At 45.1% G+C, this 19400-nt stretch overlaps 1 protein-coding gene across 1 annotated transcript in view; it reads left to right on the top strand.

Annotated features, from left to right (window-relative positions):
- Window positions 1-19400, top strand: part of LOC109887356 (unconventional myosin-XV-like) — a 99938-nt gene that overhangs the window by 63869 nt on the left and 16669 nt on the right. Inside the window, 12 exon segments of the mRNA XM_031811099.1 lie at window positions 1335-1476; window positions 2270-2381; window positions 2569-2643; window positions 3685-3890; window positions 9682-9788; window positions 10843-10909; window positions 11719-11791; window positions 12022-12095; window positions 12179-12261; window positions 12540-12670; window positions 12970-13064; window positions 16441-16518. Of these exon segments, the coding sequence (XP_031666959.1) occupies window positions 1335-1476; window positions 2270-2381; window positions 2569-2643; window positions 3685-3890; window positions 9682-9788; window positions 10843-10909; window positions 11719-11791; window positions 12022-12095; window positions 12179-12261; window positions 12540-12670; window positions 12970-13064; window positions 16441-16518 (1243 nt within the window).

Below are 19400 nucleotides of genomic sequence, written 5' to 3'. Positions count from 1 at the left end.
TACCTTACACTACGTACCTCTAACCCTACTACTACCTTACACTATGTACCTCTAACCCTAACACTAACCCTACTACTACCTTACACTACATACCTCTAACCCTAACACTAACCCTACTACTACCTTACACTACGTACCTCTAACCCTACTACTACCTTACACTACGTTCCTCTAACCCTACTACTACCTTACACTATGTACCTCTAACCCTACTACTGCCTTACACTATGTACCTCTAACCCTAACACTAACCCTACTACTACCAAACACTATGTACCTCTAACCCTACTACTACCTTACACTACGTACCTCTAACCCTACTACTACCTTACACTACGTACCTCTAACCCTAACACTAACCCTACTACTACCTTACACTACGTACCTCTAACCCTAACACTAACCCTACTACTACCTTACACTACGTACCTCTAATCCTAACACTAACCCTACTACTACCTTACACTATGTACCTCTAACCCTAACACTAACCCTACTACTGCCTTACAATACATACCTCTAACCCTACTACTACCTTACACTACGTACCTCTAACCCTACTACTGCCTTACACTATGCACCTCTAACCCTAACACTAACCCTACTACTACCTTACACTACGTACCTCTAACCCTACTACTACCTTACACTACGTACCTCTAACCCTAACACTAACCCTACTACTACCTTACACTACGTACCTCGAACCCTAACACTAACCCTACTACTACCTTACACTACGTACCTCTAACCCTAACACTAACCCTACTACTACCTTACACTACGTACCTCTAACCCTACTACTACCTTACACTATGTACCTCTAACCCTAACACTAACCCTACTACTACCTTACACTACTTACCTCTAACCCTACTACTACCTTACACTACGTACCTCTAACCCTACTACTACCTTACACTACGTACCTCTAACCCTACTACTACCTTACACTACGTACCTCTAACCCTAACACTAACCCTACTACTACCTTACACTACGTACCTCTAACCCTACTACTACCTTACACTACGTACCTCTAACCCTACTACTACCTTACACTACGTACCTCTAACCCTACTACTACCTTACACTACGTACCTCTAACCCTAACACTAACCCTACTACTACCTTACACTACATACCTCTAACCCTACTACTACCTTACACTACATACCTCTAACCCTAACACTAACCCTACTACTACCTTACACTACATACCTCTAACCCTAACACTAACCCTACTACTACCTTACACTACGTTATTTCTCTTTGTCCTTAGTTATTCTGTGTTTATGTGTCTCCATAGTTACGGTGTCTCTCTGTCTCCGTAGCTACGCGGACATCCTTTTTCTGACCGTACCTTCAGGGAACATGCTGGAGTTTAATCTAACCAATGAGAAGCTGATTCTGTTCTCAGCCAAGGCTCCACAGGTCAAACACATCGTGGACTGCTTCATCACTGAGATCAAGAAGGTGAGAAACACAATACTAAATACTAACACACTACTTCATTACTGACGTCAAGAAGGTAGAACCCCAATACTAAATACTAACACACTACTAGAACCACAATACTAAATACTAACACACTACTAGAACCACAATACTAAATACTAACACACTACTACTTTATTACTGACCTCAAGAAGGTAGAAACACAATACTAAATACTAACATACTACTTAATTACTGACGTCAAGAAGGTAGAACCACAATACTAAATACTAACACACTACTAGAACCACAATACTAAATACTAACACACTACTAGAACCACAATACTAAATACTGACACACTACTAGAACCACAATACTAAATACTAACACACTACTAGAACCACAATACTAAATACTGACATGTTGCCATCTATCCAGTGTTTTACAATGTCTGAATATAAACTTACATTTTGTACCATCTTCCTACAGCTTTAGTTCTGTGGGAAATGCAAAAAAAACATTACATTTGGTAATTTTTGCCAAACTGTGTCTTTTGTTAGTAGCCAAGTTATGGATAAACACTCGTTACCGAGCAACCAGAGCAAGGATGAACAGCCATAAACATGTAGTTTATCAAAGGACATGGGATGTGGCTCTACCATTTAATATCTCTGATAAGTGGATTTGTTGTTTTGTTATCGGAAATATAAATTACCCCCCCCCTCTCCCCCCTCCTCTCCCCTCCTCCCCCTCTCCCTCCTCATTCTCCCCTCCTCCCCCTCTCCCTCCTCCTATTCCGCCCTCCCCCTCTCCCCTCCTCCTCTTCCAGGACTCTGAGTATGTGGTAGCAGAGCGCAACTTTGTGACAGACGAGCGTCCTCTGCTCGCATTCCATAAAGGTGACATCATCAGGCTGCAGGTCACGGAAGGACTGGAAAAGGGTGAGCCCCGCCCCCTCCCTCATACACACTGATGACATCACAGCCCTACACACATACGTCCTCTAACTATAACTCTGTGTGTGTGTGTGTGTGTGTGTGTGTGTGTGTGTGTGTGTGTGTGTGTGTGTGTGTGTGTGTGTGTGTGTGTGTGTGTGTGTGTGTGTGTGTGTGTGTGTGTGTGTTACAGGATACAGCTACGGCTCTGTTGTGAGGAAGAAGGTGATGTTTCTGGAGGAGATGAAGAGAGACACGCCAGACTTTGGTGAGAAGACATCTCTCTCCCCTCTTCCTCCACCTCATCTCTCTCCTCTTCCTCCGCCTCATCTCGCTCTTCTCTTCTCTTCCTCCACCTCATCTCTCTCTCCTCTTCCTCCACCTCATCTCTCTCTCCTCTTCCTTCACCTCATCTATTTATCCTCTTATCTCTCTCCTCTTCCTCCACCTCATCTCTTTCTCCTCTTCCTTTACCTCATCTCTCTCCTCTTCCTGCACCTCATCTCATCTCTCTCCTCTTACTTCACCTCATCTCTCTCCTCTTCCTTCACCTCATCTCTCTCCTCTTCCTCTTCCTCCACCTCATCTCTCTCCTCTTCCTTCACCTCATCTCTCTCTCCTCTTCATTCACCTCATCTCTCTCCTCTTTCTTCACCTCATCTCTCTCCTCTTTCTTCACCTCATCTCTCTCCTCTTCCTCCACCTCATCTCGCTCGTCTCTTCTCTTCCTCCACCTCATCTCTCTCCTCATCCTTCACCTCATCTATTTATCCTCTTATCTCTCTCCTCTTCCTCCACTTCATCTCTTTCTCCTCATCCTTCACCTCATCTCATCTCTCTCCCCTCTTCCTCCACCTCATCTCTCTCTCCTCTTCCTTCACCTCATCTCTCTCCCCTCTTCCTTCACCTCATCTCTCTCTCCTCTCCTCTTCCTTCACCTCATCTCTCTCCCCTCTTCCTCCACCTCATCTCTCATCTTCCTCCACCTCATCTCTCTCCCCTCTCCCCTCTTCCTCCACCTCATCTCTCTCCCCTCTTCCTCCACCTCATCTCTCTCCCCTCTTCCTCCACCTTATCTCTCTCCTCTTCCACCACTTCATCTCTCTCCCCTCTTCCTCCACCTCATCTCTCTCCCCTCTTCCTCCACCTCATCTCTCTCCTCTTCCTCCACCTCATCTCGCTCCCCTCTTCCTCCACCTCATCTCTCTCCTCTTCCTCCTCCTTCACCTCATCTCTCTCCCCTCTTCCTCCACCTCATCTCTCCATCCGTCTCTCCTGTGTGTGTTTCCCCTGTCTGTTGTTCTACCAGGTTGGAAGTTTGGAGGGGTGTTTGGTCGTGCAGGGGCGTTCCCGACAGATTGTGTCCGTCCCGTTGCTGCCCCTGACTTCCTGTCCCTCCCGGTCGACCGCAGGGCGGAGCTTAAAGGAGGAGCAGGGCAGGTTGCCGTGACATCAGCTATGGCTGTGGCCGTGGCGTCCAGCGCGGCCGCTCACGAGATAGACCCCACCCTGGAGGTACACACTGATACACACACTGTAGTACACCAGATAGACCCCCCCCTGGAGGTGCACACTGATACACACACTGTAGTACACCAGATAGACCCCACCCTGGAGGTACACACTGATACACACACTGTAGTACAGGAGATAGACCCCACCCTGGAGGTACACACTGATACACACACTGTAGTACACCAGATAGACCCCAGCCTGGAGGTACACACTGATACACACACTGTAGTACACCAGATAGACCCCACCCTGGAGGTGCACACTGATATACACACACTGTAGTACACCAGATAGACCCCACCCTGGAGGTACACACTGATACACACACTGTAGTACACCAGATAGACCCCACCCTGGAGGTACACACTGATACACACACTGTAGTACACCAGATAGACCCCCCCCTGGAGGTGCACACTGATACACACACTGTAGTACACCAGATAGACCCCACCCTGGAGGTACACACTGATACACACACTGTAGTACAGGAGATAGACCCCACCCTGGAGGGACACACTGATACACACACTGTAGTACACCAGATAGACCCCACCCTGGAGGTACACACTGATACACACACTGTAGTACAGGAGAAAGACCCCACCCTGGAGGTACACACTGATACACACACTGTAGTACACCAGATAGACCCCCCCCTGGAGGTACACACTGATACACACACTGTAGTACACCAGATAGACCCCACCCTGGAGGTACACACTGATACACACACTGTAGTACACCAGATAGACCCCACCCTGGAGGTACACACTGATACACACACTGTAGTACACCAGATAGACCCCCCCCTGGAGGTACACACTGATACACACACTGTCGTACACCAGATAGACCCCACCCTAGTACTACTGTACTACTATACTACTATACTACTGCACTAGTATACTACTGTACTACTATACTACTATACTATTGTACTACTATACTACAATACCACTGTACTGCCATACTACTGTACTGGTAAACTACTGTACTACTGTACTAGTATACTAATGTACTGGTGTACTACTATACTACTATACTACTGCACTACTATGCTACTATACTACTGTACTACTGTACTGGTGTACTAGTATACTACTGTACTACTATACTACTATACTACTGCACTACTATACTACTGCACTACTATACTACTGTACTACTGTACTGGCGTACTAGTATACTACTGTACTACTGTACTACTATATACTATACTACTATACTACTTCACTATTATGCTACTATACTACTCTACTGGTATACTAGTATACTACTGTACTACTATACTACTATACCACTGCACCACTATGCTACTATACTACTGTACTGGTGTACTAGTATACTACTATACTACTAAACTACTGTACTACTATACTACTATACTACTGCACTACTATGCTACTATACTACTGTACTGGTGTACTAGTATATTACTATACTGCTGTACTACTGTACTAGTATACTGTACCACTGTACCACTGTACTATACATGTTGCTTTGGTTTAGGAGGGGTTTGATGAGGTCCTAGAGGTCAACGAGAGCGTTCTGTACTACTGTATACATGTTGCTGTGGTTTAGGAGGGGTTTGATGAGGTCCTAGAGGTCAACGAGAGCGTTCTGTACTACTGTATACATGTTGCTGTGGTTTAGGAGGGGTTTGATGAGGTCCTAGAGGTCGATGAGAGCGTTCTGTACTACTGTATACATGTTGCTGTGGTTTAGGAGGGGTTTGATGAGGTCCTAGAGGTCAACGAGAGCGTTCTGTACTACTGTATACATGTTGCTGTGGTTTAGGAGGGGTTTGATGAGGTCCTAGAGGTCGATGAGAGCGTTCTGTACTACTGTATACATGTTGCTGTGGTTTAGGAGGGGTTTGATGAGGTCCTAGAGGTCAACGAGAGCGTTCTGTACTACTGTATACATGTTGCTGTGGTTTAGGAGGGGTTTGATGAGGTCCTAGAGGTCGATGAGAGCGTTCTGTACTACTGTATACATGTTGCTGTGGTTTAGGAGGGGTTTGATGAGGTCCTAGAGGTCGATAAGAGCGTTCTGTACTACTGTATACATGTTGCTGTGGTTTAGGAGGGGTTTGATGAGGTCCTAGAGGTCGACGAGAGCGTTCTGTACTACTGTATACATGTTGCTGTGGTTTAGGAGGGGTTTGATGAGGTCCTAGAGTTCAACGAGAGCGTTCTGTACTACTGTATACATGTTGCTGTGGTTTAGGAGGGGTTTGATGAGGTCCCAGAGGTCGACGAGAGCGTTCTGTACTACTGTATACATGTTGCTGTGGTTTAGGAGGGGTTTGATGAGGTCCTAGAGGTCGATGAGAGCGTTCTGCACTACTGTATACATGTTGCTGTGGTTTAGGAGGGATTTGATGAGGTCCTAGAGGTCGATGAGAGCGTTCTGTACTACTGTATACATGTTGCTGTGGTTTAGGAGGGGTTTGATGAGGTCCTAGAGGTCGATGAGAGCGTTCTGTACTACTGTATACATGTTGCTGTGGTTTAGGAGGGGTTTGATGAGGTCCTAGAGTTCAACGAGAGCGTTCTGTACTACTGTATACATGTTGCTGTGGTTTAGGAGGGGTTTGATGAGGTCCCAGAGGTCGACGAGAGCGTTCTGTACTACTGTATACATGTTGCTGTGGTTTAGGAGGGGTTTGATGAGGTCCTAGAGGTCGATGAGAGCGTTCTGCACTACTGTATACATGTTGCTGTGGTTTAGGAGGGATTTGATGAGGTCCTAGAGGTCAACGAGAGCGTTCTGTACTACTGTATACATGTTGCTGTGGTTTAAGAGGGGTTTGATGAGGTCCTAGAGGTCGATGAGAGCGTTCTGTACTACTGTACTACTGTATACATGTTGCTGTGGTTTAGGAGGGGTTCGATGAGGTCCTAGAGGTCGATGAGAGCGTTCTGTACTACTGTATACATGTTGCTGTGGTTTAGGAGGGGTTTGATGAGGTCCTAGAGGTCAACAAGAGCGTTCTGTACTACTGTATACATGTTGCTGTGGTTTAGGAGGGGTTTGATGAGGTCCTAGAGGTCAACGAGAGCGTTCTGTACTACTGTATACATGTTGCTGTGGTTTAGGAGGGGTTTGATGAGGTCCTAGAGGTCGATGAGAGCGTTCTGTACTACTGTATACATGTTGCTGTGGTTTAGGAGGGGTTTGATGAGGTCCTAGAGGTCGACGAGAGCGTTCTGTACTACTGTACTACTGTATACATGTTGCTGTGGTTTAGGAGGGGTTTGATGAGGTCCTAGAGGTCAACGAGAGCGTTCTGTACTACTGTATACATGTTGCTGTGGTTTAGGAGGGGTTTGATGAGGTCCTAGAGGTCGACGAGAGCGTTCTGTACTACTGTATACATGTTGCTGTGGTTTAGGAGGGGTTTGATGAGGTCCTAGAGGTCGACGAGAGCGTTCTGTACTACTGTATACATGTTGCTGTGGTTTAGGAGGGGTTTGATGAGGTCCTAGAGGTCGACGAGAGCGTTCTGTACTACTGTATACATGTTGCTGTGGTTTAGGAGGGGTTTGATGAGGTCCTAGAGGTCGACGAGAGCGTTCTGTACTACTGTATACATGTTGCTGTGGTTTAGGAGGGGTTTGATGAGGTCCTAGAGGTCGACGAGAGCATTCTGTACTACTGTATACATGTTGCTGTGGTTTAGGAGGGGTTTGATGAGGTCCTAGAGGTCGACGAGAGCGTTCTGTACTACTGTATACATGTTGCTGTGGTTTAGGAGGGGTTTGATGAGGTCCTAGAGGTCGACGAGAGCGTTCTGTACTACTGTATACATGTTGCTGTGGTTTAGGAGGGGTTTGATGAGGTCCTAGAGGTCAACGAGAGCGTTCTGTACTACTGTATACATGTTGCTGTGGTTTAGGAGGGGTTTGATGAGGTCCTAGAGGTCAACGAGAGCGTTCTGTACTACTGTATACATGTTGCTGTGGTTTAGGAGGGGTTTGATGAGGTCCTAGAGGTCAACGAGAGCGTTCTGTACTACTGTATACATGTTGCTGTGGTTTAGGAGGGGTTTGATGAGGTCCTAGAGTTCAACGAGAGCGTTCTGTACTACTGTATACATGTTGCTGTGGTTTAGGAGGGGTTTGATGAGGTCCCAGAGGTCGACGAGAGCGTTCTGTACTACTGTATACATGTTGCTGTGGTTTAGGAGGGGTTTGATGAGGTCCTAGAGGTCGATGAGAGCGTTCTGCACTACTGTATACATGTTGCTGTGGTTTAGGAGGGATTTGATGAGGTCCTAGAGGTCAACGAGAGCGTTCTGTACTACTGTATACATGTTGCTGTGGTTTAAGAGGGGTTTGATGAGGTCCTAGAGGTCGATGAGAGCGTTCTGTACTACTGTACTACTGTATACATGTTGCTGTGGTTTAGGAGGGGTTCGATGAGGTCCTAGAGGTCGATGAGAGCGTTCTGTACTACTGTATACATGTTGCTGTGGTTTAGGAGGGGTTTGATGAGGTCCTAGAGGTCAACAAGAGCGTTCTGTACTACTGTATACATGTTGCTGTGGTTTAGGAGGGGTTTGATGAGGTCCTAGAGGTCAACGAGAGCGTTCTGTACTACTGTATACATGTTGCTGTGGTTTAGGAGGGGTTTGATGAGGTCCTAGAGGTCGATGAGAGCGTTCTGTACTACTGTATACATGTTGCTGTGGTTTAGGAGGGGTTTGATGAGGTCCTAGAGGTCGACGAGAGCGTTCTGTACTACTGTACTACTGTATACATGTTGCTGTGGTTTAGGAGGGGTTTGATGAGGTCCTAGAGGTCAACGAGAGCGTTCTGTACTACTGTATACATGTTGCTGTGGTTTAGGAGGGGTTTGATGAGGTCCTAGAGGTCGACGAGAGCGTTCTGTACTACTGTATACATGTTGCTGTGGTTTAGGAGGGGTTTGATGAGGTCCTAGAGGTCGACGAGAGCGTTCTGTACTACTGTATACATGTTGCTGTGGTTTAGGAGGGGTTTGATGAGGTCCTAGAGGTCGACGAGAGCGTTCTGTACTACTGTATACATGTTGCTGTGGTTTAGGAGGGGTTTGATGAGGTCCTAGAGGTCGACGAGAGCGTTCTGTACTACTGTATACATGTTGCTGTGGTTTAGGAGGGGTTTGATGAGGTCCTAGAGGTCGACGAGAGCATTCTGTACTACTGTATACATGTTGCTGTGGTTTAGGAGGGGTTTGATGAGGTCCTAGAGGTCGACGAGAGCGTTCTGTACTACTGTATACATGTTGCTGTGGTTTAGGAGGGGTTTGATGAGGTCCTAGAGGTCGACGAGAGCGTTCTGTACTACTGTATACATGTTGCTGTGGTTTAGGAGGGGTTTGATGAGGTCCTAGAGGTCAACGAGAGCGTTCTGTACTACTGTATACATGTTGCTGTGGTTTAGGAGGGGTTTGATGAGGTCCTAGAGGTCAACGAGAGCGTTCTGTACTACTGTATACATGTTGCTGTGGTTTAGGAGGGGTTTGATGAGGTCCTAGAGGTCAACGAGAGCGTTCTGTACTACTGTATACATGTTGCTGTGGTTTAGGAGGGGTTTGATGAGGTCCTAGAGGTCAACGAGAGCGTTCTGTACTACTGTATACATTTGCTGTGGTTTAGGAGGGGTTTGATGAGGTCCTAGAGGTCGATGAGAGCGTTCTGTACTACTGTATACATGTTGCTGTGGTTTAGGAGGGGTTTGATGAGGTCCTAGAGGTCGATGAGAGCGTTCTGTACTACTGTATACATGTTGCTGTGGTTTAGGAGGGGTTTGATGAGGTCCTAGAGGTCGACGAGAGCGTTCTGCAGGACACGCGGTACGATATGGTGGAGTTCGCAAAGAAATACTTTAGACAACCGGCTGCTAAGGGGTAAGCACACATACACCATACATACACACATACAACACACACCACTCACACACACATCAAACACACACACACACATCAAACACACACACCACACACACATCAAACACTCACACACACATCAAACACACACACACACATCAAACACACACACCACACACACATCAAACACTCACACACACATCAAACACACACACACACATCAAACACACACACACACACACACACATCAAACACACACACACACATCAAACACACACACATACACACATCAAACACACACACCACACACACGCATCAAACACACACACCACACACACACATCAAACACACACACCACACACTCACACACACACACACACACACACACACACACACACACACACACACACACACACACATCAAACACACACACACACATCAAACACACACACACCACACACACACACACCAAACACACACACCACACACACACACACACACACACACACACATCAAACACACACACACACACACATCAAACACACACACACCACACACACACACACCAAACACACACACACACATCAAACACACACACACACATCAAACACACACACACACACACATCAAACACACACACCACACACACACATCAAACACACACACCACACACACACATCAAACACACACACCACACACTCACACACACACACACACACACACACACACACACACACATCAAACACACACACACACACACATCAAACACACACACACCACACACACACACACACCAAACACACACACCACACACACACACACACACACATCAAACACACACACCACACACTCACTCACACACACACACACACACACACACACACACACACACACACACACACACACATCAAACACACACACACACACACATCAAACACACACACACCACACACACACACACACCAAACACACACACCACACACACACACACACACACATCAAACACACACACCTCTCACACACCTTCCACTGTGTCCCTCAGAAGTGAGTGTTTATCTGTGGTTCCTCCCCACAGGGCCTCTGTGAAGTCCAAGAAGCCCAAAGATACCAGAGATCCCTTTGAAATGGTCAGGTTCTCCAAGGTAACACATTATAACACATTATAACACATTAAAATACATTATAACACATCAGGTTCTCCAAGGTATCACATTATAACACATTATAACACTTTAAAATACATTATAACACATCAGGTTCTCCAAGGTAACACATTATAACACATTATAACACATTAAAATACATTATAACACATTAAAATACATTATAACACATTATAACACATTATAACACATTATAACACTTTAAAATACATTATAACACATCAGGTTCTCCAAGGTAACACATTATAACACATTATAACACATTAAAATACATTATAACACATTAAAATACATTATAACACATTATAACACATTATAACACATTATAACACATTATAACACTTTAAAATACATTATAACACATCAGGTTCTCCAAGGTAACAAATGATAATACATTATAACACATTCTAACACATCCAAGTTCTTCAAGGTAACAGATTATAACACATTATAACACATTATAACACATCAAGTTCTTCAAGGTAACAGATTATAACACATTATAACACATTATAACACATTATAACACATTATAACACATTATAACACATTATAACACATTATAACACTTTAAAATACATTATAACACATCAGGTTCTTCAAGGTAACAGATTATAACACATTATAACACATTATAACACATTATAACACATTATAACACATTATAACACATTATAACACATTATAACACCTACCCTAACCCTTTTTTATTATACCTCTCATAAGCCTTAAGTAGTTTTAACTATAGTTGCATTATATCTCCACCCCCCCCCCCCCCCCCCCCCCAGTCTCCACTGTCTGAATCTCTGATAGAGTTCACTGACCCTGCTATGAACAGAGTGGCTACAGACATCTTCCTATGTAAGCTATATGTCACACTATGTCATGCTATGTCGTGCTATGTCATGCTATGTCATGCTATGTCGTGCTATGTCATTTTATGCCTTTTTCATGTCATTTCATGTCATGTGCCGTTATGTTAAGTCATGGTATGTCATGTCCTACTATGTCCTGCTATGTGATGGTATGTCCTGCTATGTCCTACTACGTCCTGCTATGTCACGGTATGTCCTGCTATGTCATGTTCATAGCGGTGATGCGTTTTATGGGAGACCACCCCCTGAAGGGCCTGACAGAACAAGAAGTAGTCAACACCTTCCTGAAGGTAACACCCACACCGTTAACAGTTGGTGGTTTTGTGTTGTGTTTCCGGCGTCTGTGTGATGTGTGCGTTCTCCTTCTCTCCAGCTGATTGGACAGTTTGGTCTGATGAAGGATGAAGCCTACTGTCAAATCCTCAAACAGATTACAGGAAACACCAGCTCTAAACCGTAAGACCCTAACTCTAACGCCTGACCTCTGACCCTACAGTCAACACCTCAAACAGATTACAGGAAACACCAGTTCTAAACCGTAAGACCCTAACTCTAACCCCCTGACATCTGACCCTACTGTCAAATCCTCAAACAGATTACAGGAAACACCAGTTCTAAATTGTAAGACCCTAACTCTAATCACTGACCTTTAACCCCTGACCTCTAACCCCTGACCTCTAACTCTAATCCTGACCTCTGACTCTGACCTCTAACCTTGAACCTCTAACCTTTAGGGACAGTTGTCAGCGTGGCTGGAGGTTGCTTTACATCCTGACTGCATTCCATCGCTGCTCTGAGGTCCTGAAGCCCTTCCTGTTGAAGTTCCTACAGAACGCCTCCCTCAGTCAGGGAGTAGTGTTTCAGGGTGGGTGTCTTCCTGTTCCAGGGTAGGTGTCTACCTGTTTCAGGGTAGGTGTCTTCCTGTTTCAGGGTAGGTGTCTTCCTGTTTCAGGGTAGGTGTCTTCCTGTTTCAGGGTAGGTGTCTTCCTGATTCAGGGTAGGTGTCTTCCTGTTCCAGGGTAGGTGTCTTCCTGTTTCAGGGTAGGTACCTTCCTGGTTCAGGGTAGGTGTCTTCCTGTTTCAGAATAGGTATATTGTTAATGTCTATTCTCCAGGTAATGTCTCTGTGTATTGATGGGTATATTGTTAACGTGTTCTCCATAGGCATATCAAAGGCTTGTGAGCAGAACCTGAGGAAGACCTATCGGTACGGAGGACGCATCATTCCTCCCAGCAGCATGGAACTGAAAGCTATGGTGGTTAGTTCTGACCTCTCACGCCTAACTCCTAACCTTAACCCCTGACCCCTGGTCCTTACCCTTGACCTCTGACCTGTGGTGCTCAGTAATGATCACTAGCATTGGAACATTCCCCCCCAAAATTAGTACGAACGTTTCTAAATAACCAGCTAGCTGAATTTACAAATAGTTTGGATAGCGCATTACGTCTAATGTCTAACTCCTGACCTCTAATGTCTAACCCCTGAACTCTGACGTCTAACCCCTGACCTCTAATGTCTTACCCCTGACCTTTACTGTTTAACCCCTGACCTCTAATGTCTAACCGCTGATCTCTAATGTCTAACCCCTGACCTCTAATGTCTAAACCCTGATCTCTAGTGTCTAACCCCTGATCTCTACAGTTTAACCCCTGACCTGTAATGTCTAGCCCCTGATGTCTAACCCCTGACCTCTACTGTCTAACCCCTGACCTCTACTGTCTAACCCCTGACCTCTAATGTCTAACCCCTGACCTCTAATGTCTAACCCCTGACCTCTACTGTCTAACCCCTGACCTCTAACATCTAACCCCTAACCTCTAATGTCTAACCCCTGACCTCTACTGTCTAACCCCTGACATCCAATGTCCAACCCCTGACCTCTACTGTCTAACCCCTGACATCTAATGTCTAAGCCCTGACCTCTACTGTCTAAACCCTGACATCTCACCCCTGATGTCTAATGTCTAATCCCTGACCTCTAATGTCTAACCCCTGACGTCTAATGTCTAACCCCTGACGTCTAATGTCTAAGCCCTGACCTCTACTGTCTAACCCCTGACCTCTACTGGCTAACCCCTGACCTCTTCTGTCTAACCCCTGACCTCTACTCTCTAACCCCTGATCTCTACTCTCTAACCCCTGACCTCTAATGTCTAACCGCTGAACTCTAATGTCTAACCGCTGACCTCAACTGTCTAACCCCTGACCTCTACTCTCTAACCCCTGACCTCTAACGTCTAACCCCTGACCTCTACTGTCTAACCCCTGACCTCTAACATCTAACCCCTAACCTCTAATGTCTAACCCCTGACAACTGCCGACGTTATCTACCCGAAGGAGTTATCCGGCTGGCTCCTCCGCCGCGACGTTACCTGAACGCCCATCTGCGGCCTGCTAACCGTTAGCTGTCTTATCGGCTGCTATCTGAATAGACAATCGGACCATTTTTTTTTCATTATTATTATTATGTTTTCTTCTTGGGCCTCTATAACTATATCTATTGTTTTTATTTTTGTTGTTGTTGTGTGATTTGGATTAATCCCCTCTACCACACGGAACCCCACTAATCTACTGACGGAACGCAAGAGGTGGCTAACAACAGACCTCCATCCTATGCTAGCTTGCTACCGATGCCCTGGCTAGCTGTCTAAATCACCAACCCACCTCTCCACTCACTGGACCCTTTTGATCACTCGACTAAGCATGCCTCTCCTTAATGTCAATATGTCTTGTCCATTTCTGTTCTGGTTAGTGTTTATTGGCTTATTTCACTGTAGAGCCTCTAGTCCTGCTCACTATACCTTATCCAACCTATTAGTTCCACCACCCACACATGCAATGACATCTCCTGGTTTCAATGATGTTTCTAGAGACAATATCTCTCTCTTCATCACTCAATACCTAGGTTTACCTCCACTGTATTCACATCCTACCATACATTTGTCTGTACATTATACCTTGATGCTATTTTATCGCCCCCAGAAACCTCCTTTTACTCTATGTTCCAGACGTTCTAGGCGACCAATTCTCATAGCTTTTAGCCGTACCCTTATTCTACTCCTCCTATGTTCCTCTGGCGATGTAAAGGTGAATCCAGGCCCTGCAGTGCCTAGCTCCACTCCTATTCCCCAGGCGCTCTCTTTTGACGACTTCTGTAACCGTAATAGCCTTGGTTTCATGCATGTTAACATTAGAAGCCTCCTCCCTAAGTTTGTTCTATTCACTGCTTTAGCACACTCTGCCAACCCGGATGTTCTAGCTGTGTCTGAATCCTGGCTTAGGAAGACCACCAAAAATTCAGAAATTTTAATTCCAAACTACAACATTTTCAGACAAGATAGAACTGCCAAAGGGGGCGGTGTTGCAATCTACTGCAAAGATAGCCTGCAGAGTTCTGTCCTACTATCCAGGTCTGTACCCAAACAATTTGAACTTCTACTTTTAAAAATCCACCTCTCTAAAAACAAGTCTCTCACCGTTGCCACCTGCTATAGACCACCCTCTGCCCCCAGCTGTGCTCTGGACACCATATGTGAACTGATTGCCCCCCATCTATCTTCAGAGTTCGTGCTGCTAGGCGACCTAAACTGGAACATGCTTAACACCCCAGCCATCCTACAATCTAAACTTGATGCCCTCAATCTCACACAAATTATCAATGAACCTACCAGGTACCTCCCCAAAACCTTAAACACGGGCACCCTCATAGATATCATCCTAACCAACTTCCCCTCTAAATACACCTCTGCTGTCTTCAACCAAGATCTCAGCGATCACTGCCTCATTGCCTGCATCCGTAATGGGTCAGCGGTCAAACGACCTCCACTCATCACTGTAAAACGCTCCCTGAAACACTTCTGCGAGCAGGCCTTTCTAATCGACCTGGCCGGGGTATCCTGGAAGGATATTGATCTCATCCCGTCAGTAGAGGATGCCTGGATATTTTTTTTAAATGCCTTCCTAACCATCTTAAATAAACATGCCCCATTCAAGAAATTTAGAACCAGGGACAGATATAGCCCTTGGTTCTCCCCAGACCTGACTGCCCTTAACCAACACAAAAACATCCTATGGCGTTCTGCATTAGCATCGAACAGCCCCCGTGATATGCAGCTGTTCAGGGAAGCTAGAAACCATTATACTCAGGCAGTTAGAAAAGCCAAGGCTAGCTTTTTCAAGCAGAAATTTGCTTCCTGCAACACTAACTCAAAAAAGTTCTGGGACACTGTAAAGTCCATGGAGAATAAGAACACCTCCTCCCAGCTGCCCACTGCACTGAAGATAGGAAACACTGTCACCACTGATAAATCCACCATAATTGAGAATTTCAATAAGCATTTTTCTACGGCTGGCATGCTTTCCACCTGGCTACTCCTACCCCGGACAACAGCACTGCACCCCCAACAGCAACTCGCCCAAGCCTTCCCCATATCTCCTTCTCCCAAATCCATTCAGCTGATGTTCTGAAAGAGCTGCAAAATCTGGACCCCTACAAATCAGCCGGGCTAGACAATCTGGACCCTTTCTTTCTAAAATTATCTGCCGAAATTGTTACCCCTGACCTCTAATGTCTAACCGCTGACCTCTACTGTCTAACCCCTGACCTCTAATGTCTCACCGCTGACCTCTAACAGGCGGGGAGGAGCTCCAAGCGACAACTGTTCCTGTTCCCAGGAGGCATCGAACGGCACCTGAAGATCAAGACGTGCTCTGTGAGTCTACTAGACTGTGTCTGTTCCCTTCTGTCTCTGAGTCTACTAGACTGTGTCTGTTCCCTTCTGTCTCTGTCTACTAGACTGTGTCTGTTCCCTTCTGTCTCTGAGTCTACTAGACTGTGTCTGTTCCCTTCTGTCTCTGAGTCTACTAGACTGTGTCTGTTCCCTTCTGTCTCTGTCTACTAGACTGTGTATGTTCCCTTCTGTCTCTGAGTCTACTAGACTGTGTCTGTTCCCTTCTGTCTCTGAGTCTACTAGACTGTGTCTGTTCCCTTCTGTCTCTGAGTCTACTAGACTGTGTTGTTCCCTTCTGTCTCTGAGTCTACTAGACTGTGTCTGTTCCCTTCTGTCTCTGTCAGTCTACTAGACTGTGTCTGTTCTCTTCTGTCTCTGTGAGTCTACTAGACTGTGTCTGTTCCCTTCTGTCTCTGTCAGTCTCCTAGACTGTGTCTGTTCCCTTCTGTCTCTGTGAGTCTACTAGACTGTGTCTGTTCACTTCTGTCTCTGTCAGTCTACTAGACTGTGTCTGTTCCCTTCTGTCTCTGAGTCTACTAGACTGTGTCTGTTCCCTTCTGTCTCTGTCTACTAGACTGTGTATGTTCCCTTCTGTCTCTGAGTCTACTAGACTGTGTCTGTTCCCTTCTGTCTCTGAGTCTACTAGACTGTGTCTGTTCCCTTCTGTCTCTGAGTCTACTAGACTGTGTCTGTTCCCTTCTGTCTCTGTGAGTCTACTAGACTGTGTCTGTTCCCTTCTGTCTCTGAGTCTACTAGACTGTGTCTGTTCCCTTCTGTCTCTGTGAGTCTACTAGACTGTGTCTGTTCCCTTCTGTCTCTGAGTCTACTAGACTGTGTCTGTTCCCTTCTGTCTCTGTCAGTCTACTAGACTGTGTTGGTCCCTTCTGTCTCTGAGTCTACTAGACTGTGTCTGTTCCCTTCTGTCTCTGAGTCTACTAGACTGTGTCTGTTCTCTTCTGTCTCTGTCAGTCTACTAGACTGTGTCTGTTCTCTTCTGTCTCTGTGAGTGTCTGTGTTCTTAGGATGATTTCTGTAATAACTTTCTGTTCTGTATCTCTCTCTCTGTGTATTACAGTGGGTTCTGATCATGTTCTGTTGTGTGTATCTCTGTGTATTACAGTGGGTTCTGATCATGTTCTGTTGTGTGTATCTCTCTGTATTACAGTGGGTTCTGATCATGTTCTGTTGTGTGTATCTCTGTGTATTACAGTGGGTTCTGATCATGTTCTGTTGTGTGTATCTCTGTGTATTACAGTGGGTTCTGATCATGCTCTGTTGTGTGTATCTCTGTGTATTACAGTGGGTTCTGATCATGTTCTGTTGTGTGTATCTCTGTGTATTACAGTGGGTTCTGATCATGTTCTGTTGTGTGTATCTCTGTGTATTACAGTGGGTTCTGATCATGTTCTGTTGTGTGTATCTCTGTGTATTACAGTTGGTTCTGATCATGTTCTGTTGTGTGTATCTCTCTGTATTACAGTGGGTTCTGATCATGTTCTGTTGTGTGTATCTCTCTCTGTGTATTACAGTTGGTTCTGATCATGTTCTGTTGTGTGTATCTCTGTGTATTACAGTGGGTTCTGATCATGTTCTGTTGTGTGTATCTCTGTGTATTACAGTTGGTTCTGATCATGTTCTGTTGTGTGTATCTCTGTGTATTACAGTGGGTTCTGATCATGTTCTGTTGTGTGTATCTCTGTGTATTACAGTGGGTTCTGATCATGTTCTGTTGTGTGTATCTCTGTGTATTACAGTTGGTTCTGATCATGTTCTGTTGTGTGTATCTCTGTGTATTACAGTTGGTTCTGATCATGTTCTGTTGTGTGTATCTCTGTGTATTACAGTTGGTTCTGATCATGTTCTGTTGTGTGTATCTCTGTGTATTACAGTGGGTTCTGATCATGTTCTGTTGTGTGTATCTCTCTCTGTGTATTACAGTGGGTTCTGATCATGTTCTGTTGTGTGTATCTCTGTGTATTACAGTGGGTTCTGATCATGTTCTGTTGTGTGTATCTCTGTGTATTACAGTGGGTTCTGATCATGTTCTGTTGTGTGTATCTCTGTGTATTACAGTGGGTTCTGATCATGTTCTGTTGTGTGTATCTCTGTGTATTACAGTGGGTTCTGATCATGTTCTGTTGTGTGTATCTCTGTGTATTACAGTTGGTTCTGATCATGTTCTGTTGTGTGTATCTCTGTGTATTACAGTGGGTTCTGATCATGTTCTGTTGTGTGTATCTCTCTCTGTGTATTACAGTGGGTTCTGATCATGTTCTGTTGTGTGTATCTCTGTGTATTACAGTGGGTTCTGATCATGTTCTGTTGTGTGTATCTCTGTGTATTACAGTGGGTTCTGATCATGTTCTGTTGTGTGTATCTCTGTGTATTACAGTGGGTTCTGATCATGTTCTGTTGTGTGTATCTCTGTGTATTACAGTGGGTTCTGATCATGTTCTGTTGTGTGTATCTCTGTGTATTACAGTGGGTTCTGATCATGTTCTGTTGTGTGTATCTCTGTGTATTACAGTGGGTTCTGATCATGTTCTGTTGTGTGTATCTCTGTGTATTACAGTGGGTTCTGATCATGTTCTGTTGTGTGTATCTCTGTGTATTACAGTGGGTTCTGATCATGTTCTGTTGTGTGTATCTCTGTGTATTACAGTCGGTTCTGATCATGTTCTGTTGTGTGTATCTCTGTGTATTACAGTGGGTTCTGATCATGTTCTGTTGTGTGTATCTCTGTGTATTACAGTGGGTTCTGATCATGTTCTGTTGTGTGTATCTCTGTGTATTACAGTTGGTTCTGATCATGTTCTGTTGTGTGTATCTCTGTGTATTACAGTGGGTTCTGATCATGTTCTGTT

The sequence above is a fragment of the Oncorhynchus kisutch genome, unplaced genomic scaffold (genome assembly GCF_002021735.2).
Source record: "Oncorhynchus kisutch isolate 150728-3 unplaced genomic scaffold, Okis_V2 Okis01b-Okis20b_hom, whole genome shotgun sequence".
In the NCBI taxonomy this organism is placed as follows: domain Eukaryota; kingdom Metazoa; phylum Chordata; class Actinopteri; order Salmoniformes; family Salmonidae; genus Oncorhynchus; species Oncorhynchus kisutch.
Note: the sequence above shows the minus strand (reverse complement) of the source record. Positions and strands in the feature narration are given on the sequence as shown.